Source organism: Parus major, chromosome 4 (assembly GCF_001522545.3).
Source record: "Parus major isolate Abel chromosome 4, Parus_major1.1, whole genome shotgun sequence".
NCBI lineage: Eukaryota > Metazoa > Chordata > Aves > Passeriformes > Paridae > Parus > Parus major.
Genome location: NC_031771.1, coordinates 16,062,900 through 16,086,850, shown reverse-complemented (window position 1 = coordinate 16,086,850; position 23,951 = coordinate 16,062,900). Strand labels below are relative to the sequence as shown.

The following is a 23,951-nucleotide window of genomic DNA, read 5'->3' as shown; positions in this document are numbered from 1 at the left end:
CAAGACTGGAGATAAATATCTGAAACAACATGTTATGGTTTTGACTTATTGAAGTTATTCTTCAGGGAAAATGGAAATGTTGGCATGGAAATAACTCTCACAGGAAAATAGCTGTTAAGCATTTGTTTTTTAAACAGTGCATATATAGCATTCCCTCCTCCCCCTCTGTTTAAGGATATAGAGCAAGGGTGGCATTGCTCAAGGATTGAGGGTAGGTCCTGACTTTAATGATGACCATTGTATCACCACAGTGCTATGATGTTAGATGAAATTTATGGTTAATCTTGCATCAGGGATGCTATTATTCTTTCTTCTTTTGCATAATGTACCTCAATATTTATTTGAAGGAAGTTTATTTTGCAGGATTTATTTGAAGGCAAAAGCTTGTGTTGCCTGCTATTTCTCATTTGCAAAAACATTGCCTTTTACCCACTGCTGTGAAGCACAAGCTATGAGTAAATAGCTCTATTGAGAAAATAAGCATGCAATAAATTTTCATGAGCTGTTTCAATCTTGCATTTTTTGGAACATTGAAATAACTTTTATGGGGAAATGACTTGGGTGGGTGAAGAAGTGCTGAAAAATTAGTGAATAAGATGAGACTTTCGGCAAAAAGCACTACTGTGGCCTCAAAATCAATGTTTCCTTGAAGCTGTTTTTAGTGTTCTTGGTGTTGAATGTCCTAATAAGTAAATAAACAATATTGTTAAAATTCTCAGTAGTTGCAAAAATTGAATGTCTTATAATCCAAGGAAGCATAGGTGTTCTGAATGATGAGAAGAAAACAAGAGGGAGATAAGTTTGAAACTTTAAGAAGCCACCCAAACTTAGCCTTCCTTCTCCTCCCTCCAAAGTCTGCATTAACTTTTAATATCACTAGTAATTTGATGTCACTGAATTTTTCATTGTTTTTTTGTTTGATTGCATTAAAAATCAAACTAATTAAAAGCAGCTATTTCTTTGCATTAAAAAGTATTTTCCCTAAAAAACCCTCTATATTTCTTTTGAAGTCGAGGATTTCTGTGGTAGAATAGAAAGTGAGCCATTCCCTTATCTAATATTTGAGGTCAGAACAAACAGAGCCTCTGGCCAAGGCATTAGGAAAACATGACCTTGGCTGAGCAGCAAGACCCTGCCAGTGTCTAGGCCCTTCATCTCCGGTGCAAAATGTTGACCCATGAGTCAAAGTACATTTTCATAATTGTAAAAAAAAACCCAAAAAACAATCCAGCCAAAAAAACCCCAAAGCCAAAATCCAGAGTATTTTTTTTTTAAAATTTCATTGACTAAACATCCTATTTAAGTTTTGAAAAGAGATGTGGAGTAGGAAAGCAGCAGTAGGTTTGTAATGGAAGTTCCAGGAAGCTAAGACAGAAGAACTGCTGCTGATTCAGTGCAAATAAAACAAGGAGGAGGAAGGACCCTGAGCCACACTGACTCTCAGTGGGAACTCAGGCCAGTGAGGAGAGGGCTGAGACGGGGGTATTCCTTATGCACTTAAATAAATTGGGAACTTTCCATCTAAATGTGTGTTCTACAACAGGCTCAGCAGTTCCCTTACTTTGCCTGAAGGTCAAGATGATTTAAAGGTTGGACTTGATCTGAGAGGTCTTTTTCACCCTCAGTGATTCTGTGGTTCTGTGAGATGTCAGAAAACCAAAGAACCCATGATTACCTGTTGAAGAATGTGAGGGTTGAATGTAACGTTGCCTGTAACATTCCTATTGCCATAGAACGAGGCAAAAACTGATAACTCTCCTTCTGTAATGGAAATTCATCATTTAACAGTTAGACTTCACCCAGGCTTTCCTATTTCCTTCTTCAGGGACATAAAGGATGTGCCTGAAAATCCCAAGATGTGCTAAACTGACTGGTGGGCTAAACTGGTGTTCCTTCCAGTGTGACAAACTTTTTATTAGCTCAGCAGTGATCACAAACATATATAATATTACTTCTTTGCCTGTGAAATAGACAGAACAAGTTTGGTTTGCTGTGGGGTTTTATGTTTGTTTTGGTTTTGTTTTAGTTTGGTTGGTATTTGTTCTGGTTTTTAGCAAGAAGGAAGTTGTTAGGTAATCTCCCAAGTATTTCATGGAAGTGATTAATTTCTGTTTAATCCCTGGATTTAGGGGAGCTATTTATATGCTTGAGAAAAAAAAAAAGAGACTGCTGTATTTTCCACTCACCTGCTTGGCTAGGTAATTCAGTGATAGTTGAATAAATGACTGGAGTTTTTTTAAGTTATTTCATGCCTTCTGGACATAAAGTATACATAAATCCGGACACAACTTTTATGATAAAAAAATCCCAACCAAACAAAAAAAATCTGAAAATTTAATTTACTGCTAAGCCTGTTTGTCTAATGGATAAGTTCATTGCTGAACAAGGTAGAAATTTAGAAGATTTTTATGTTTTTTTCAAAAGTCTGGATTTCATACTAGTTAGCTTAGAGGTCTTCATCCCAGGTTCAGCTACTGCTCATTTGCTGCACATGTAAAACTATGAACCACTATTGAGTAAGAGAGGTTTTTCACAGTTACAATTATTACCAACCATGTGAAATCTTGAAACTTGATGATCTAAATGAAACTGGTATTTGGTTTCTGAGTTCCTTCTGAGCTTCTTTCTCTGCCATCGCCATCTAATGGGCTTAAAATATTTGTTTCTCCTCAATTTCTTTGTATGTGTGGATAAACTATTGTAGGGTTAGAAAACTAGCTTGAACTTAAGAAGCATCCAGTTGCACTTGCTGTGGAAGAAAGGGAAGGAAATGGAAGATGATTCAGTCCCTGCTGAATACTACTTTTCCATCTGCTCTGTCAAAACAAATACTGGGATCATAAATGTAAAAGATTATTTGGACTTTCAGTACGATTGTGCTGCTTAGATTTAGAAGTTAATTATAAACCTTGAAATAAAGAGGGGTGTTTATGATGGGAAAGAAAGCATATTTGGTGTGGCTTTGGTAGCTGCCACCTGTACATAAAGCAGCACTTGGTGTTGTCATTTGAAGGTGCATTAATACACAGAAATCTTGATGGCACTGTGAACTTTCATTTATGTCAGAAAAGATTTTTCATGTTTTCTGTCCACTACTTGGACTTGTTTGCATTGAGATTACAAGTACAGCTATTAATGCAGTGAACTGAACACAGCAAAAAACTTCACCAGCAGCTTTGTGAGTTTAAAGTACTTTCTTTACCCTTACAAAAATATATTCTGTAAGTGCCAAATAAAGTGATAGCATGCATGCAGGCTGGGAGACTACATGCCATCAGGTGAGGGAGCCTTACCTGGCAGAGGTTCCTACCCATGTCTTTGTTGCAGGTTGTCTTCAGGGAAGGCAGTAATGGGAATTTCTATCATTTCCATCAACTTTTTCTAGGCAGTCTCGAAGCTGTAGCAGTTTCTCACAAGGACTCTTCAGGTGTTGTTAGCCCCAGTTCACAGGCAGGCACTCTTCACCCACTGTGCACTGCTCTGTGTCCTGCCTGGTGCTGGGAGCAGCAGCAGCTCTGGGCACTGCAGCTGTCCAGGCTACTGAAGACAGGCTTGTGGAAGTGGCAGCAAGGTTTCCAGTAGCAGCTGTGCTCCCAGTCTTCTTGGAGAGCTGCTGAAAGCTGTCCAGTCACTGTTGTCTTACAGAGGTGATGAATTTTTGGCAGACCACATCAATTTCAGAAGCGCTTTCTCTTCCTTCTGGTCTGTGGTGTTTGGTGTTACCCTCAAATTTGGTTTCATGTATCGTGTGCTTTAATGCCTTTTCTGTAGATGTCTGTGAATCCGTATTCTAGTTTGGGGATTGAATCCCTGTGATTATTTCTCTGGAGCGCTGGCTTATCTGTCAGTCTGCCTTTTTGACTCCCTTGTATCTTGCCTTCTCCTTTATGTTCTGCTCCCCTCAGTGAATTTGGGGTTCATATTTGTGGGTCTTTTACGACATTGGCTGGGTTGGAAATAAGCCGTGGTTAAATCTGCCTCTGTACAGTGTGAGGACAAGGCTGCCTTACCTGCTGCAGGCCAGTATCAGCTCATATTGCTGAGGGAGCTTCATGCTGGCTCCAAGGGAAGCTGCAGAAAGTACCCAAGTACTTGATTTCCTAGTCACAAATCCTGCAGAGATGTTCCTTTCCCCTTTATCGAGTGCTTTGAGCAGCTTTTATAAGCCAATAAATACAATCCTTCAAAATTCAGTAGATCATGTGTGATTCGGTGTCCCAGCTCATTGTCACCCTTGTGCCAGCACGGGCACAATGAGCTGGATCTGGGCTAGTAAGTCACTTGCCAGGTAGTTATGTTGAGGCCAGGCCAGTTGACAACTAAAACACAAGGAAACATTTTGTCAGGGGACTCCCATGCCAGCCAGTGGCAATCCCTGATCTCAGGACTACAGAAATTTTATTCAAATAAACTTTCCACAGGAGTGGTAAAACTGGGGAATGGGTAGTCTCATGCTTACACCTATGGCCATGGCTCTTTCTTTGGTTACTCAAGATGTCATTTGTTTTTTTCCCAAGTTTGGTTTTAATAGGTGGATTGTTTCATTCTAGAGCAGCAGACAGCAAAGGACTTTCTTGGTTTTCCTTGCAAAATGCTTTATTGTTGCTATGGGAATAGCCCTAGCACTGTTGCAGAGTCAGAATGACTCCTGGCTGTCTAGCAGGAGGTCTGTTACACCACATTTGTGGACATTGAGAAATGAGTTGGATTGCCAGGATTTAAGGAAAGTAACTTAAACTTTCTTCCATGTGTCAACCAGAGGACAAAATAGATTTAAGTGTTATCTCTGTAACGGGTGCAGTTTTGCTTTGTTATCTCTGCCTTTTAAGAGTGAGTATCTTGAGCTGCAAATACAAGAAAGACCTGCTACTAACTTACAAAATATGTTTTGTTTTTTAGCTCCCAAGAAGATGAGCGGCCTATGTCACCCTTCTATGTGAGGTATTTACTCCGTTGTTTTCCTTTCTTTTTCTGTGTGGGATTTATTCATTATTGGAATTAAATGTGGGGAGGGGTTCAGAAGTGCTGAACAGACTGTAATCAAAGTGAGCATCAATTTTACATTTGTAATTATTGCTCAGTTAGTGGGATGAGTCTTTGTAGATACCATCTCTGTTGCGATTCTTTTGTATTTAGAGAGGAGGCCCAGGGTTTAAGGTCTTTATTACAAGATGGACGTGGTTTTCCTCCTTTCTTTGGTTTGTTATGTGTCTTGGATGCCTGAGTAGCTTATCTGCAGGCACAGGAGAGATTTTGCTACAGGATTTGAGGAACTGGCAGCATGTGCTGCTCAGAAAGAAACCAGGAACCAGATGGTGAGTCAGCAGCCCATCCAGTTCCCTGCTGCAGCTAGAAAAGCAGGAGAGTGCCTGGGTACCCAGCAAGCCTCACTGGAGGGAATGGTGCTCATGCTGCATTTGAACAAATTGTTTCTTGTTTTGCCAACTGGAGGGCAAAGTCACTGCTTGTAAAAGGGGTCTAATTCTGTTGACATCTGTGAAAGTTTGCTCTGCTTGCTTCAGTAGCAGGCTCAGTTCCAGTGCTTTCATTTATACTTAGTGGAAGAACAGGAGCCAGAGAAATTAACAATGAAGGGCTGCAGAGGAGGAAGGGCCAGATATTATAATTGGGTTCTTTGATCTCTGCAGAGTTTAAACAAATAAAAAAAAACTCCCAGTGGTGTTTTTGTGAGAACAGTGATAATTGGAGTTCTTACAGTGATGTCTGAAATTTGTTAATCTCTGGCGTATATTCCTGTTTATCTTTGTAACTTGTGTTTTTTCTTAAAGAATTTTTCTAACATGAATTGCAGAAAGAGTGCAGTTAATGCATACTGTGCAGAAATGTCTGTCAGGGAATTGTTCATGGACTGGCCTGGTTGCATGATCCTGTCTGCCTGTGGGTTGATGCACTGTCATTCCCTGCAATCTATTTGTGCAGATGTTTCCCAGTCTGTGCCTCAGAAGCTCCAAATTGTCAAAGGAGATTCTGCCTTTTCCTTCAGGACATTATTTTGTAGCTGCAAACATATATTCCCCTGTCTCAAATTTTCCCTAGTTTTAATCTTCATCATGTCTTTCCATTGAAAATTGTCCACTCCTTTGTTTTTCTTTCTGGCTAAATGTGACCTTCAAATGATTTTAGGGTTTCATTGCTTTTCCATCTGTCTTACTGCTCAAAACTGTTCTTCCAAGCCCTTTCCTGAATTATAGAAAAATGATCCACGAAGGAGATTCTCTTTGGCTGACCTTGGCAAGATCACCAAGGAGAGATGGGGAGCAAGGAGCGGACCCAAGAAAACTGATACCAAAGCAGGACATTTCTGAGAGGAAGGGAGCAAATTTGAACATCTTAAATAGAGATGTCAGCTTATGAGAGGGGAGAACAAAGAATGATTGTGTCCACTGAAATGAAGGGATGGGTTTCCATGGGAATCTGTTTTGCAAATAGGAAGGGAACAGTCAGGAGTAAACACATAGCTGGGGAGTGAAGAAATGGCTGGTAGGAGTGGAGAGGGAGCCGCGCACCTTGGCGTACAGGCTTTCTGCCAAGCCCGTGTCTTTTGTAACATTGCTGGGATACAGTTACTTGTAAATAAAGGGAACAGCTTGTAAGTCTTGCTTCTGTTTGCAACACATCAGAAATGTGTCCTCCTGAGGTCAGTTGCCAATTGCAGTTAATTTGGCAGGAGAGCTGGTGCTGGCTGGGCAATGCCTGGTGCTTCAACAACTGAGAACTTGAGTGGGTGGCCAGTTTTTTCTGTGTAACTTTGAAAGTCCTACTTGTTGCCCCCAGAAGCTGTGCATGACATATGTAGGAATTGCATTTCACACCATGGGCAAGGAAGGGGAGACTGTCTGCTTTAGCTGTCTGATGGTCAAATCTCTTTCTATTGCTACCAGCCACACTTACATAGCTTGAAATACTGCTCAAGTAATCCTTCAAGTGAATCATGAATGTTTGGGCACAGAGCGGTCACTGCTGTGTTTATGCAGTAGTTCCATATAGATAATTATACAACAAGTTAAGTAAGTGTGAACAAGAGCTCTTTAGCTTCCAAACACTGCATAATACTTGGCTCTTGCCAGACGGAAGGAACACTGCGTCCCTCTGTTGTGGTTTAACCCCAGCCAGCAACCAGCTGCTTCTCTCACTCCCCCACCGGCAGGATTTGGTAGAGAACTGGAATGGTAAGAAGCTGGAAAACTCATGGTTGAGATAAAGGCAGGTTAATAGGAAGCAGAACAAGGAATTCATTCAGTGCTTTCCGTGGGCAGGAAGGTGTTCAGCCATCTCCAGAGACCAGGGCCCTGTCACATGTAATGATTACTTGGGAAGACAGATGCCATCACTCCAAACGTCCCCATCTTCCTCTTTCTTCCCCCCCTCTCTGTATACTGAGCATGATGTCATATGGTCCTATGGGCTATGAAATAGCACCTGGCCTGGCTGTGTCTCCTCCCAGCCTCCTATGCACCCCTAAATTCCCTGCCAGTACAAAAAGCAGAAAAGACCTTAGCTCTGTGCAAGCCCTGCTCAGCAATAACACAAACATCTCTATATTATCAACCCTATGTTCAGCACAAATCCAGACCACAGCTACATACCAGCCACTGGGGAGAAAATTAACTCTACCCCAGGAAAAACCAGCACACCGTTTGTAAATCAGTTTTAGTAGCATCAAATCAGAGACTTGATTATTTGGTGCTGTACCATGTCAGCTAACAAGGGAGATGTTTCCCTGGTTGCTGTTAACAATAAGACAGATGCTGAAGGTCTTGACTTTTAAGTCAGAACTATCAGAATGTCACCAATAAATATACTATTTCTTAAAATGACACTGATTTATTGGGGTTTTTTGTTTTTCTGGGAAAGTCAAGACTTTATCACTGCTGCTACTTTGTAAGGGAATAAACAGTCTGTAACAGTATGACAGTAATCAGTAAATGAGACAAAATGTGGCATGGGTTTGTAAAGTGTGGCAACACCAGTACAGCCAGGTTCTTTTTTAAAAGACTGTCCGGGGAGAGGAAGAAAATGAGTGTACCTAATCTGTCTGATGCCAGAAAAATGTTTTATATCAGGCCATCTATATGGAAAAAGTGGACATGAGTACTGGAACTTAAAGATGGGTAGGAGGGAGGTGAGAACTACTGATATTGCTGGTAGGAGAGGAAGGGGATTGCTGCTGGAGGTCCTTAAGTGCCATGAACTTCTTTTCCTTAATAGCCACTAGCATAATAAAGTCAAATCATGTTCATTAATTGAGCTTATAGCAGAAATTTAGGAGGGTGAATGGGTTGGTAGTGTCCTCTGGGAGAAAAAGTGACAGTGAAATATTATATAGAGTGAGATATATATATATATATTTATAAAATATCTCACTGTCATATATATTTATATAAAGATATTTTTATTTATATTTATAAAGGTAAGCATCACATATAAGACATATACTATAAGAAATAATAACATGAGTAAGAAAATCATATACCTGAGCTATAATAATGAAAATCTTTGCCCTGAAAGGGGAGTTCCTCATGTTTGGAAATGCCAGGGAAAAAAAGATGTGAATATACTTGTTCATGGAGGGATGAAAGGGAGGCATGGGATGAAAATACTCAAGTTGAAGTAATCACATGAGAGTGGATATATAAAGGACGTATTTTCAGTACGCTTGGAAGTATGAATACCCCTATACAAGAGACAGGTGAAGCCTTATACATTTTCAAGTCACCTGTGTTCCAATGGCTTTAGATTTGTAAAGATCATTAAAGAAGTGGGAAGACTGTTATAAGATGGAGAAAAGAGCATGGAGGTTCTAGCTACTGTAAGACATGAAACTGAGCACACATATTCCCTCTGAGTTTTAGACAGGGAGGGGAGGATGTTTATGTTAAGTAACAATACTGATGCAAGAGAGAATGTGTACAAATAGTTTATTAATATATTTGAGCAGAAAATTACTAATTTTATAGCCAGAGCCCTCTCTCATTGCGCATAATAAGGATGATGTCAGCTTGACCAGATTGAGAGACCTGGGGTTTGAATCTATTCACCTACTGCTGACCAGAGTTATACTCTCCCTCTCTGTAGTCCTTGATTAGATGATCTGTTGGCTCAGCTGTGCTCAGTACCAGGCAAAAAGATTTCTATAGTGTTAAAAGAAGAGGAAAACCTCACTAGGTGATTGACTGTTCCAGGGAGTCATGCCTGAAGGGCGTTTACATTCCAAAACCTTTTGTAACAAACCTTGTGGTAAAGGGAGTTGAGATCGTTAAAAGAGCTCCTTGTACTGCTCCTTGTATGTCTTTAGTGAGACTGTGAATACCAGCTGCTTTGAGTAATCAGTGCTGAGAAACTCTCGGCAGTGGCAGGTAATGAGGCAGCACTTGGCAGCAGCAAGTCCCTGTAAGCACAATTCCACTCCACGTGTGCAATGAGTTTTCAGAAGACAGGGAATCTTCAGGCATGCTTTCTGCTGGTCTATGTGACATTAGTCATGTAGATGCTTTCAGAGGAGCTCCCTGATGGGTACATCCTGAGATAAGTGAGAGTGATATTACAAGGGAGGAAAACAAAGGCTTTGTAATGTGGAGCTTCCTTGTTAGCATGCAGAGCATTAAACTGAAATTGCGATGAGACCTGACATCACAAGGAGTGCCAAAGATTGCATTAAATACCCATGGGTGCAGGGCGAGGCATTGGATAGTTTTGCCTGGTTCTTTTCCTAGAAGTACTCCTGTGGGCATTATTCAGTACAACTGACTGTTTCTCCTTTTAACAGTTTTTATTTGAGACAGCTCTTTAAATAATGCAGGTCAGGTATTCCTGCTCTCAAGTTTATTGGGTAGGATGTTTTATGCTCTTTGTTCTCAGGTCACTTTCCTGAAGAAACCTGAAAACTTTGCTCTGGATTTCACACCTGCTCAGAAATTTGCTTGACCACCTTCACAATGAACACTTCTCCCTCCATGGGACGTGCCATAGGAGATCCTAACTCCACAAGAGTGCTGGGCCCCCTCACAAATCAAGATTACATTATGTGATGTGCGCTCATGTCCATCACACCTGCACTGGCTGAAAGTAAACACCAGGCCACCAGTGCCTCTGCTCTGGGTGCCCTGCTGCCATGCAGGTCTGAGGCTCCCTGAGGATTATTTCCCTGCTCTGCAGGTGAGCCTGCACAGGCACAGCCATGCAAATTCACCAAGCTGAATCTCGTGGCCTCTATGAATCCCCTGCAGGGCTGTCTCTGCTCCAAGCTGTAGGTGTCAGTGTGCATCTGTCATGAAGGACGTGCAAGTGCAAAACATTAGGAATCCTGAATAAAGTTGCTTTTAGTGGGGTTAGTTTTATGTGTAGTAACAAAGTAGTGTTATATTATTATTATTAATTATTAGTGTTATTTTATATTATAAAAAATATAATTTACCATGTTTAAAAGAAGGGATAATTGGATCTGAGCTTGTGAAAAGTGTGAAGGTGCTGAGAAAAATAATGAAAGCATGTCCTCTGTGTGACAGGACATCCCAGTAACTACGAGCACACCCCTTTTGTTTTTAAACTCGTTATTTTCACATTTTGTATGCCATCACAACACTTCTCTTTGATGCAAGTGTGTCAAATAAAGTAGTTGTCATAAAATGGATCCCACGTGAGTTTGGAGAATTGCATGTCATAGTGTGGAGAGTGGATAGCATTTAGACCATATAAATACCTGTGAATAGGAACTTCCTGGATCAGGGATTGAAATATTATATTCAGAGGACTTCAGGAATTTCCCATCTGTCATGTCAAAGCCATTTAAACATCCTCAGCTTTGCTGGAATAGCAGAATGGTAAAAAGTTTTTGCATCTATTGAGGCTTTCTTTTTGTTGTGCTCAGCTTTAAAAAAAAACAAGAGCCAGCCTTGCTTCCTGAATAAAGCAGATGGCCTATAAATACATCTCAGCAAAAGGTGACTTCTTTAGTACTGGACTGCAAGTATAGCTTATGAATTAGGCCATTAGATATTAGAATTAATTAAATTACTTCATTAATAAACACCCATGTGGGAAAACACTATGCCAGCATGTCAGTTTCCTGATTTGCTCTGTTTGATGTTTTTTCTTTACTCTTTTTGTCTAGATGCTAAAATATTTTGCTCAATAGTGGCTTGAATGAAAGAAATCAGGAGCAGGGGCATTGATAACCAACTCATTGATATCCAGCATTTGCTATCACAAGATGCCCAACACAGACCTAACAAGGTGCAGGCATAGCATGAGATAATTCTCACTCAAGTGCACATCTTCTAAACTTAGGGAGTACTAGTTAGGGGAGGCAGGTGAGATTTAATGGCGATGGAAAATAGCACCTTCTCATCCTTGAGGTGGAAACAGAAGAAAGGAGACCATGCAGTAAGAGTTTGCCTTACGTGTGAAGCAAGACATTATCCAGAGCTGATAGAGCACCTCTGAAAGGGAGCAAAAGACTTGGGTAAACAAGTTAGACAAAACTGGGAAGTGCTAGAGGTCAGACTTCCCAAAAGGAAAAGCATGAGGGTCATAAGAAACCAGTTCAAAAGTTCATAGCACTTAAAACAGTCGTGTCCCTTTATGCAGGTTTTCTGGCTGACTTTCTGAAAGTAAAAGTCCCCCAGTGCTGGGAGGCTGTCCTGCTGCCTTCAGTCACCTGAGGAGAACCTGTAATTTCTATGAGAAGTCAGTATTTCTCAGTGTGCTCTGCAACAGCAGCTGCATAATCTAATAAAGATAATCTAGCTGTGGAGATAATTGACCATACGTATCATTGAAATGGAGCAGATGCGAGGAATTGAAATTGAAAGCAGAACATGAGTTCCCATTGTCTGGATGATTTACTGAGCAAGGAAGCTGCCTGCACAGGCAGGCATGCCAAGAGAGCTCTTCTAGGCATGGCTTGCCTTGCCTGCTCCACATAAATCCAACAGCAGAGCGACTTCTGCCACCCAAGATGTTTGGAAAACCCCGCAGGATACACCCTGCCTGCCTGGTTGCTTGTCTGGGCTCTGAAATCCTTGCAGGGGTGGTGTCTTTGCCTGGGTTTGCCAAGGAGCTATTACACCACCTGGTCTGTCCTGCAGCAGGCTTGAATCCTAAAACCACTGTGTAACTCTCCCCTCCACCATTTGTTTTGGTTGTGAAGTTCTTTGGTGTAAGAAAGGTTGGTGGAGAGTTAGTAAGGCAATTTAGCAACACATTTAAATTAAGCTTCAAAATGAAATAGCCAGAAAAATTACCAGATGTGGAATTAAAAAGAGGGTAGTGTATCTAGAAAAGCTCTGATTTAAAATCTCTATCTTACTGAAAGGGGGGGCTAATAAAAGAGCATTAAGTTATCACAGAGCTAAGGATAAACTTGGATTCAGTGCAATAAAATCAGGATGTCATAGCTTCATTTTGTAGTCATCCACTCAGCTGGCATGTAATGGATATGTACTTCCTTGTTATTTGTCAGTAGTTTGAAAATGACCATGTTACTGTCTTACAGAATCTGTATTGCCTGAATAGGCTTTTCTAGATACAGTAAATTAATTGTTACACATCATTAAAAAGCAATCAGGTTAATGTACTTAAATCTGAATTGGTGTTAGTAAAGCACACAGTTAACACATTCTGTAGTTAGACAACTTCAGAATGTGCTGGGGTGTTAGAAAATAATCTGTTGGTAGAAAAACCCATATCCTAGGAATGTTTTAAAAAAGCTAAAACCAAACAATCCTTTCTTCCTCTCCACTACCACTTTCCTGGCATGAAAACAGAAAAGAAAAATGTGCTATGAAAGACAACCTCACTAAGTTTGGCTTGTATGTAGGTACTATAAAAAAGTGATACAGCATTAATCTACTCCCATGGAACTGTAGTAAGCACATGAATTTTAGCTTATAATGTGGGTTAGCCTACCACACTAGCACCTTACTTGCTAATATGTCTCCATGGGAGACCAGGTTTTAAAAAATAGTTCTGGGCTGGGAAGAGGTCTCATAGTTCCTGTAAGCAAACAGGAAAGCAAGTAGGGTGCTTGAAATGTGCACTTCAAAGTCCAGCACCATCCTGTATAGTTGATAGTCAAGATATTAGATGTGGGAAGAGTGTGATCTTGCAACTTTTGTTTCCTGTTTGCAGATATTTTATCTGTAATAATAGGTACAGTAGTAGTAGTTTGTGTGTCTTCATGAAGTTATGAGTGACACAACTGCTCAGGTCCTGCGCAGGTAATACGGGACATACTGGCAAGTCTGGGACTGCTTTCCTGGTGTGCCACCACTCTGGTGACCTGTGCTGGGACTGGAGAGTAGCACTGAGTGAAGCTGGGACTGGCAAGCGTGTGTGTGTGGTCAGACCCCAGGTGAACACACCGGCTCAGCCTGAAGTACATTGCAAGTGTAATTTGCAGCTGGGTGTCTGTGGGGAGGAGCCACGCAGGTTTGCTGGTTTTCTTAAATTAGCTGTAGTGATCCCTCGTTTATCCTTCTCTTCCTCTGTTGCCTGCCCTCTGCCCAAGTAAATCTCAAACCCAGGAAAGCCAGAGTGTGGTTATCTGAGAGTGCTGCAGCTGCTTAGCTAGCTCTAGCCCCATACAGTGAAGGGCAAAGTATTGAAGGGAAACAGAGAGGAAACCTTTGGGCAGAGAAGGAAGGCAAATCAGCTGTTGATGGATCTGCGGAGAAATTATTTAAGAGAAACTGGTGCAGACTGAAAACAATGAGTGGTTATTTTGGCAGGAAGAGCATCTTGCATCCAGCTTGGCTTTTGTACCCTGACCACATTTTACTGGGATTTATCAGCCAGTTGTACTGTGCTGATGCGGGGATAATTTGAAATGAAACCCCCAGGCCTGTAGTTTATTTGACATAAGGGAGGTTGCAGGAGGGATGAATAGGCAGTGTCACCTTATCTGTAAGGCTGAGTCAGTGGGTGAAAAAGGGGCAGGATGGACTCAGCTTGGCAGAGGGAAGAAAGCAGTGACACTTGTGCCAGGTCAGCTTGTTCAGAAGAGTTCTGAACAGCAACTGATAACATCTGTATTTGTGTCAGCTCTTCCTGAGCCTGATAACAGACGGAGGTGAAAAGGAGAGAAGCATGCATAGATTTTATTTTTTAAAATGTGAAGCAAAGATTGTGAATATGTTATTTGAACATGTTCAAAGAGAGAACAGTTAAACAGAGAGAGCAGTTAAATATTAAGAGTATACATTTTCAAGTCAGCTTCAAAAGGCAAAGACTTCTGTGATGAAGCAAAAACATCATCAACAGAAAGCCCACAAGAAAGCAAAAAATCTGTAACATGTTGAGGTTGAAATACTTACTGTTAGACCTTTGCCTATTGCAAGGGAAATTAATTGTTGTGGATATTGACTTGTCAAAATGCCACATCGGAGTGGGAGCGAAAATTCCTTAAGGGGAGAAGCTGTGACGTGTACACAGTTGTTGTTGAGACAGCTCAGACCTTTAAATCTTAGCGCTGCAAAGAGCAAGAGGTTTTAAGACCTAATTTTGATAACAAGATCTAAATTTCTTCTCTTTTTCTCTTTTATACAGTACCCACGTATCACAAGTCAGTAGCAACGTTCCTGCTACAGGAGAGTAAGTGTCTTTTACAATTTTGTAGCTATCTTTCTTGGAGCTTTTTAAAGTATTGCTGGTTATTATTTGATTTCTCTTTAAGAGTTGTTCTTACATAAAAACAAAAAAGAGACAGTGTTTCCCAAAGCAATTAATCTACAATGGTAATAAATCACTTCCTCCTGAAAACTTCTCAGGCCCTTGGTTCTTTGCTCAATGTGCCTGTGATGTTTTGCTTAGGCAGAGCTTGCATATTTTGAGAAGCTTTTTGCACTGTGTCATCTTCTTGCTCTTGTTTGCTCCCAGCAGAGGACGTGACTTGACCCTACTGCTGTAACTGGGAGGAGCAGAGCTAAAATGAGTTGGCTCCTTTGCCAGAGCTGGGAATTCCCAATGGCTGATGGGTTTGCAGAACTTATCTTTGTCAACAGTGAAATACAGACATACTTGCCTAGTTAAACCATCTGGGCTTTTGCAGTTGCTAAGGTCTTCTGACTTTTCCAGGAACTGTAGTCTCATCAGACTTTCAAGTACAGCAACTTAGCAGGGCTTTTGTAGAGGAGAAATCAGCCCAAGCACAGATTCCCATGCGGTAGCTACTCAGTTGAAAATCAACCAGCAAATCCTGAAAAAACATTTTAATTATGGAAGAAACAGTAGAAGTCATACATGGACTTTGGACATGTGTGTCCCATTCTTCAACGACTGCTTAGATGTATAAAAAAATGGGTTTCTGTATGATCTCTTTAAAAAAATATATATATTTTTCCAATAAAAGCTTCCTCTGATGAGGGAAGAAAGGAAATATCACAAGAGAATGGCAGTACCAAAATGAAAATTTGGTTGTGTTGGAAGTTCAAGTAGTCCCACATCTTTAACTGATGCAGCTGCAGGGGCTCCCTTGTGCTGGCTTGTGTGGAAGCCCTCTTGGTGCCATTGAGTGTGAGGGTGGTCTCACACCAGTATTAGTGTGGCTGTGGATACACAAGGATATGGCCCAAGAATGTGTGTGACAATGGCATGAATTGAACAAAACCCATGCTTGGTCACAACGTATATGAGGAGTTCATAGTGAGCTACTGCATATTGTCATCCCTCTGTGAGACAGCAGTGAATCATCTTCTTGAAAGTGATCCATTGCCTTACTGAGCTTGTTTTGCACAACAGACTTGACCACTGTCAGCATGGCTGGATATCAAATGCAATTTTGTCACAGCAGGGGCTTCTAAGTGGAGGATGAAAGTTAGGCTCCAATATCTGTAGTTGCAGTTAGTAAAATTAGTTGTTTTTCTGAAGTTTCATATATCCCTAAAAAGAAAAAAGAGCCATATTAATTGGGAAGGCTCAGCTATTCTGAGGTACTTGAACCAGTGGGTATCTGAAGATTTTGGCATTGCTCTTTGCATACATCGTAGCGCTGGACCATTTTGTGCTGCCATCCTAAAAAAACATAACCCACAGATACCCTTGTTTTATTTATTGTTGCAGAGAGGGAGCTCCACAAAGTCTTTGAGCTCAATTGACCTTATTTTTCGGCTTGACAGGTATTTAGAGAAGACAATCCGCTCAGCCGTGGAGCAGCATCTCTTTGATGTTCATGGCTCAGGCGGCCAGAGTTCAGAGGACTCTGAATCCGGGACATCTTCAGCCTCTTCTAATGTGTCTGCCAGGCAGAGGAGGCGACACCTCAAAGAGCAGGAGGAAGCCCGGAGAAACAGAGACATGTATGAGCCTGATTTCTTTGTTTTGGAAAGTATATTTAAGTCTACCCCAGTCATGTCTTTTTATCAAAGCAATGCTGCGTTCTGTTATGAAAGGCACTGACCTTTGCCCTGAGCTGAAAGTGCAAAGCAGACTGCAGTGCCTGTGCAGAGCTCCATTGCATCAGACAGAGCTGGGAAGTTGAGAGTTTACTAGAATCTAGGGGGGTTATGCAGTCAAGTTTTTAATTACAGGATTTGGAATTGGTTACTTACAGTATTTGCTGCATGAGTGGAAAGTCCCAAGCAGTTGGCTCTGCTGCCTTTAACTTTTTTTAGATAAAAACATTGGTCTCAGCTGCTTTTCTGAATTCAGAATGTCTTCAAAAATGAGATTAAGTTCTTCTTTTGTGTGTGGAGGCACAGCTTGTGTTTGGGTTTAGTGAGGAGACTTGTGAGTTTGTCTGAAATGAGAAAAATCTTCCTTTTGATTAATCAGAATCTAAGATTATTTCTTTATCCAGCCTATTACACAAAGTTTAAACATGACTTAGTAGTGAATTTCATTAAATTCACAAAGAGTAAAGATAATACCTGTTTTTCCATTCATACTCCTCTAGTTGTGACATATATTATGTGGTACAAATGTATTGCTACCACAGCTTTAACAAACTTGTTACACAAGGCATAGTTGTATTTGAGAAACTGTAGCACAGACTTTGCAAGGCCGCCTTCAACTTGTGTTTAGCTGTAACACAGCACTAGTTCTTGTAAAGAATGTGTATGCCTCACTGCAGAATTGGATTGCTAGGATTTGAAGTTGATTCCAGAATAAACATCTAATCTCCTGTTGTTGTTTCCTGGGTGCTGAATTCCCCAAATTCGATTGGATTTGTACCTTCTTAAATGAAGCTACTTTTATACAGGTGTATAGACTTCACTACCTGATGTTAATATTGCATCCGTGGTATTTCCCAAAACGTGTCAGTGCTGCTGTTGTACCAAAAAACTGTAGTTACCAAAAAGAAAAAAAAAAAAGGCACCATTTTCACAGTGAATCAAAATACGCTGTAAAGGTGGCCTGGAAAACTGGTACTTGCAAGTCACCAAAGTATCTGGCAGCAGATCTAAAGTAGTTTTTCTTGTTAAGTAGCCCTGCTGACAGGCTCCTCAGGTAAGTAGGTCAGGCACTGGCTAGTGTACGTGTTTGGAAGCATATAGTACTGCGGGGCTTTTCTTCAGCGCTGTGTTACAAAGCTGCCTCTAGATATGAGTTATTCAGGCTCAGTCCAGAAAGCTGGAGACAAGGGTTTAAAGCACATTGGAAGTTTTGAATGCTGGTTATGGTCCAGATTGTTTTCCCTGGTTCCCTTAGATCAGATTGCTGGGATTTCTCTGGGTAAATTATCAAAACTGAGAATTCCTTTCAAAACATCTTTCTGTTGTTTTTTTGATTGTCAGTGACTTCATCTCCTTGCCTTGTGATGGATCACAAGAGAATTTGTAATGTCACAAAGTGGGACTACAGGCAGGAAGAGTGTTTATCACAAAATCACATAGGTGAACTCCCAGGCTTTGAAGATTACATGATCTACAGGCTCTGAATGTGTAATTGGCCTGCTGAAGGGTTTGTAAAAACTTCCACAAAGGCAAATGTGTTATCTTAGAAGCTTAGTCAGAGATTTATCATACCTCTTTGTATCTCTTTTCCACCAACAAAACTGAGATCTGTCATGTAGAAAGTCACTGGAACTTTCTTGTTTTATATTTGTTCTGAATACTTGCTGTGCTGGCACTGTCCAGATACTGCAGAGTAACTGGTTTCTTATGTCTAGATGACTTCTGCTGTTCGTGAAAGCAGGCTTTGGAGTTGCACTACACTGTGTAAGGCAGCCACACAGAAGTTAGAAAATACTCCAGTTTCAGTGTCAGGTGTAAGCAAGCTGCCTTTAGCCTCTGGCAGGATAACAAGATGCCTTGTCTTTCTCCTGTTCCCATGTGTAGTGATGTGTACATGTGTCTTCACTGCTGGGCAGAGTAGAGGGAACACTACTTAACAAGTGGTAAATGGAAAGCTGCCTGCTGAAGGATTCAAGAGGGCAAGATAAGCCATATGCCAGGCTTCTGGCAAACATACACAAACCCTGCAAGCCCCGAGAGTCCCAGCGAGTGCATCATGCAATGACTTAGGGCTGGCTGTCCCATTCTCTTCCCAGCATGGCAAAAGAGTCCTCTGTCCCAGCAGCTGTGTTACCATTGCAGAGGTACATTCCCTTTTATGTTTTGTGTAATTCCCAAATAGAAATCAAGCATTTAGCTAAAGCACCACTGTCCTGCTCTTGCATTTGAGAGTTATGAGTAAGAGGGCAAATTATGCTGTGTCATGCAGCAAAAGGAGATCCCTGGACTGCAGCTGTGAATCACTTTTCTAAATTAAAAGCACACGTCTCAAAGGAAAATATGCTTCATACTCTCTATAAAAATTCCACAGGCAGTCAGGGGCTAGTCCAGCTTCCATGTGAAGGCTTCTGTGTGTTTAGTTTACCAGCAAGTGAATCAAATTCCAAACATGGATCCTCACAGCTTTCTCACCTGAGCTGTATACAATTGGCTTTTGCTCCTCAGTGGGATTTAGCATTGCACAGTGTGTGTTTTTGGCTGCATTGGGAAGAACCTGAGATAGTGGTTTCATAGGGAATAGATGATGTTGCTGGAACTGCACCAGTCAGTGTGATGTAATTCTCTATTGCTACCAAAAGTGTAGCAAGAGAGTGTTTTAAACAACCTCTTGCTGTAATGTCCCTTTTCTTTTTAGGGAAGTTGTCAACAAGGAAAACATTCCCTCTGGATTCAGCAGTCTTGAAGATTGTATTCTAGCAGCTCAAGATGTAGAAAAATTGCAAGACACCGGTTCCGGATACCTTAGTGAAAGGAATAAATCCAAACGGCAGAAATCCAGCACTAAGCTCTCAGAGCTTAATGACAACCAGGACAGTCCTATGGTAAGCTAGCACACTGCACTCTTTGATGTCTGTTACTAGGATGGGAAAACCCCTTTTTTTATTTCAGTGCACATCTGGTTCCTTTAGGTAGCCATTTTTGCTTGCAGTACAGGCCTCAGTGCCTGTTATGGAGCACTGGATCCAACACTTGCAACCCTTGTGTGATGAGGCATCTGAGAAGCCACTTTTCTGCTATGATACTCCATGTGCAGTCATTTTCTCTTTCTACAACTTTATGCTTTTTTCTTTTGAATTTGGTGAAGCTTTTTGGAAAGCATAAAAGGTCATTTTCCCAGTCTTTCAGAAGCCTTGCAAGGAGTTTGGAACCCTTAGATGTAGGTTCTCATATTCAGGTCAAGTCTGTTTTCATATTCCTGCTAAGTTCTAAAACTAGATTTCAAGTGACTACTTGATAATGAGATGGCAAAAGTATTTTATGCCTTTTCTCTAAAGTCTGTGTTTTACTGTGCTGCTTTCAAATTTGGAAAGCACTTTGAAGTGTGTTGGTACAAAAGAAGATCCCTCTATCCACCTTTTACTGAAGGCATCAGTGACTTTGTTATAACGTTACATAAAATCTGGAATACTGTAGAACTTTTCCAGCATGTTCTCATGTGACCTTTGCAGTAGAGGACAGTTTGCCTACTTCTACAAGGTGTAGTATAAAACTGGTTCACCCTTCTTCCCTCTCAGAGCAAACAGTGTCGGGAGTGTCAGCAGCTGAGAAACTGCACTGTGCTTCAGCGCAGGGATTGTGTGCAGTAGCAGAAGCAGTAGCAGAAGCACCAAGCATGCGTTGCATGGTTAACAGGACCAGCAAGAGCTGTGTGAAAACACTGTCCTGAGCTACAGGGCATTTCCTTCAGTGGTGCTTGATTAAGTTTTAGAGCATGCTGAAAGCAAGTTCTTAATGTGACCTTGTGTTTGGACTCATTTTATTTAGAAATTGGAATGATCTGATGTTCTTACCCAGTGCAGAGATTCTAGAGAGGTGGATTTGCTTTTCGTTATGATCAAAAGAAGGCAAGATGCCAAAAATTGTACACTGTGCTCAATTTAGCAAATTAAATTTAGTGCTCAGTATCCACAGTCTTCTCATGTGATACTTCATGAAAGCAGAATGAGACAGACACATTCACACTTCTGTCTTTGCTTGTAGCAATGCACTTTAAGATAGGCAAAGGTCTAGTGCTTATGTTCTTTTCATCACCTTTTCTCTGTACCTGTGGAGTGTAAAGCAATTTCAATGTAAATGAGAATTTTTTCCCATGAGGTAGGAAAGGAAGTACTGACAGAAGAGTCCACTTTAGCTTTGGACCTGAAAAGCATTCATGAAATCTTCAAATGTGCCTGGAACAAATGTCCTCAAACTTAGCTGTGTCCACTAGACTTTACCCTGCCCCTCATTTTTTGATCTCTTGAAGGGCAAAGGATGAAAGGAATGTAAAATGAACTACTCTTGTTTTAAAAGCACTTTGACCAAGATGACCAGCAGTGTGGTTCTTGCTTACTCTGCTATAAGAAATGTCAGAGACAGATGATCAGCTGCAAGTATCATTATGCAATATCTGGAAGAGAGCGTGGTGCTATTGTTTTGGAAGAGCAGAAGCTGCTTTTTAAGTTTTAATGAGTATGTTTATTACATCCTTGCATTTCAGAGACTGACAGAAGGATGTGTGATGGTTTAGCTTTCTTTTGGCTACGCCTTTACACATCAAATAATAACCCCAATTAGACTGCCTACTTGGAGTGTAACATAACACACACCTTAGCAGTTATTAATAGGCCTTTGTCATGTAAACAAGTTTGCGATGTTTTCTCTCCTTTAACGCCCTTTTCTCAGTATTCCTTTTTTTCAAAGCCTGGAAGAGTATGTAGGACAATGTGTGGAGGTTTTCCTCTTAGCTGTCTGATTGCATCTGGCTCAAAAGCACAAGTCAGCGGTGGAGAAACTGTCAGTTCCACTTAGACTCCCAAGCAAGCCAACCGCAAAGCATTAAAAGCTTGTAACTGCATTTTAGGGACACACTAGCCAGGTATCAGTAGGACTTGAAAAATCAAATTAGGCAAGGCTGGAATGACTGACCTGTGTCACCAGCATTACATCTATGCAGTCTCTGCATTCTTATGCCTGTTTAAGTAGAAACTAAGGAAGGGTTTGGCTGAGAAGTGGAGGATTTTCTAACATGAACATAAGGAGTTGTGCTGAGAAGTTGCTGTGGACTTTGCTACCTGCTCTTACAGGAGTTGCACAAACCAGAGAATTGCTCCCAAGCCTAGGTTGTCAGTCTGTAAAACTGGAGCTGGCAGGATACCATGCAGCATTATTCTGTTCTGACGTTTTGAGGTCCTCTGATGAAAGAGAAGAAGCAAGTGAGCCATTGGGATTCCTTGCAGTTTATGGACAATAAAGTGTGGGGTTTATTTAGTGCAGTGGACAGTAGTGTGAATGTTACCTTTTTCCTAGAAATCCTGTTGGATATTTCTGTATTTGATCTGTTTAATGGCTTGCAGCTTGAATCTGTTTCTCACATATGTCTTACTGCTTTAATATTTACTGTATTGCAGAGTATGGAAAGCTTTAGCTCCTCCAAGCCTGCAGACAGAACAGGACCTGATGACATGGAAATTTTACCTGAAGAAAGGTGATTTTAATTTTATTTTATGTATATATATGTTTTCCTTGCCCTGTGGTTGTAGTACAGCCTGAGAGATCTCCCACCCAGCCTGTGGGGGTGACAGGTATGCCACAGAACAGATTACCCACCATGTTAATTTCCAAGCAGAGATCCATGGAGCCTGTGTGTTGTGTGGGCTTTGCCCTGCAGCACATGCCACCAAGGCTCTTTTCCCAGCTTGATAGGAATGTCACTGACGGTGCTGATGGTGCAGACTTGATAAGAAATCAGCTGTGGAGCACCTGAGCCAGCATGCTCCACACCGGAATGCAGGGCCTGTCTTACCTGGCCTCTGGGTTGGGAATCCAGCCCTTTCCCTTGTGTTTCACTCTTCTGTGAGAGCTGCACAGCCTCACCTGTACCCTTGCTCATGTGAGATGACAATTTCCCTCAACAGTTACATTTGTTGGGATAGTTGTATTGATTTGAACCTGGAATTAAATGATGTTATTGCTCTCAAATAGCTCCTGAGAGAAAGCAAAAAATGCATAGTTTAGCATCTTGAAGTGCTGCAGCCCAGAGTCCCTTCCTTTACTGTGTGAATTAGTAAGTGTGCAGGAGTAGCAAGAATGTAAAACCTTTGTGTGCAGAAGTCCTGCTTGTTTTTGTTACAAGACAAGTCTGGTTTTGTGTTTGTAATATGTTGGTTTGTTTTTTTTTTTTTTGTTGTTTTTTTTTATAGCAAAGAAAGTGAAAACGATGAGGTTTTTTTCAGGCATTCTCAGGTTGGTATTTTTTTGTTGCTGTTTTTGTGTTTCAGTTTTGCGGTCTCTAAATGAGCATTTTATTGAGCAGAAACAAGTAGTTTGCATACAGTTTTGTTTTTCACAAGAGAAATGGAGTTAGCATGTCCCTTTTCTGTCCCTTACCTCTGCTTTTTATTTACATAGTTTAGGGAGCCTTTCAACCACTGGGGAGTCTGACAGCTTCTTCTTCAATCCCTTTGATCCCTCCTTGCCAAAAAGAGAAGGATCACTGAAGTCAGCACTGTGGTTTAAGTGATGTGAAGTTGCCTTATTAATTATGGCAAACAGGGCATCTGACTGCTTATCTGCCAGGGTAGTAAGATTAGCTTGTCTCTCTTGATTTCTCTAAAATAATTTGGCCTTTTATTCATCATTTCCTAATGCAGCCTGTTGCTTTTGAACATAGGTGTCTGTAATCCATTCATCTTAGAAAACTGGATCACCTCCTGCTTCTTTCTACGAGTTGATGACTGGGATGGATGTCAGGAGGGGAGATGTGATGTGATGTTGATGGCAGCAGTTTTTCCCCCAAATTTCCATTTGTCTTACACACACACACACACATATATTTCTTCCATTGGCTTTATGATGTTTTCAAAGATTGAGATTAGGTTAGGTTGAACCCCTTTGCAGCCACTGGTTCATTTGGGTTTGCTTAAAAAAACTCTGGACAGCCAAGCATTTAAAACACTGGGGAGAGTTACCTGAGGCACCTCTCCCTCAGCTGTGCATCCATTTTAAATGGTTTCTCTGGCTGTCTGGAAAGCTGGTTGTATTTTAAATTAGACTTCTCTTGTGTTTCTTTTGAAAATAAAAGCCACTCTGCATTTATTGCCTTTCATTTCTGGTAGGCATTATTTCCACCTAGCAGGAAAGGTAAAAGGTTGCTAGCAGCTGAGTTCTGGTCAGCTGTGTGGTAGCTGGTAAAGTTTGTGGGGCCCTGAAATATGTATCCCCTGCAAAGGGTGTTCAGGGCTGCCTTTCATCACTGCTCTGCCTGGGCTTACATGGATCTCCTACTTTGCTCCCAGAGGGTCAGTAATCCCTTGCACTTGCTCGTGAGCTGTTGTATTTTCCAGAGCCTAGATTTCGCAACACCTTGTTCCTCACGTACCCACTTGACTGTGGAAAAGCTCCTGTTGCTGCCATGCCACACAATACTCCTATTAAGCTTTTAGATTAGCTTGGTGGAGATACATTTAAATATTAAATCATAACCTTAAAATAAACGACACC

The 23,951-nt window shown here is 41.1% G+C and overlaps 1 protein-coding gene across 6 annotated transcripts in view; it reads left to right on the top strand.

The window, feature by feature from the left end:
* Positions 1–23,951, top strand: part of FAM13A (family with sequence similarity 13 member A) — a 152,497-nt gene that overhangs the window by 98,262 nt on the left and 30,284 nt on the right. For 5 of the 6 annotated variants that reach the window (XM_015623914.2, XM_015623913.2, XM_015623915.3 and 2 more), the window contains 6 exons: positions 4,900–4,941; positions 14,566–14,610; positions 16,134–16,313; positions 19,105–19,291; positions 21,860–21,936; positions 22,652–22,694. In XM_015623914.2, coding sequence (XP_015479400.1) covers positions 4,900–4,941; positions 14,566–14,610; positions 16,134–16,313; positions 19,105–19,291; positions 21,860–21,936; positions 22,652–22,694 — 574 coding nt within the window. The remainder of the gene's footprint in view (positions 1–4,899; positions 4,942–14,565; positions 14,611–16,133; positions 16,314–19,104; positions 19,292–21,859; positions 21,937–22,651; positions 22,695–23,951) is intronic. The other variant, XM_015623916.2, reaches the window with a different exon arrangement.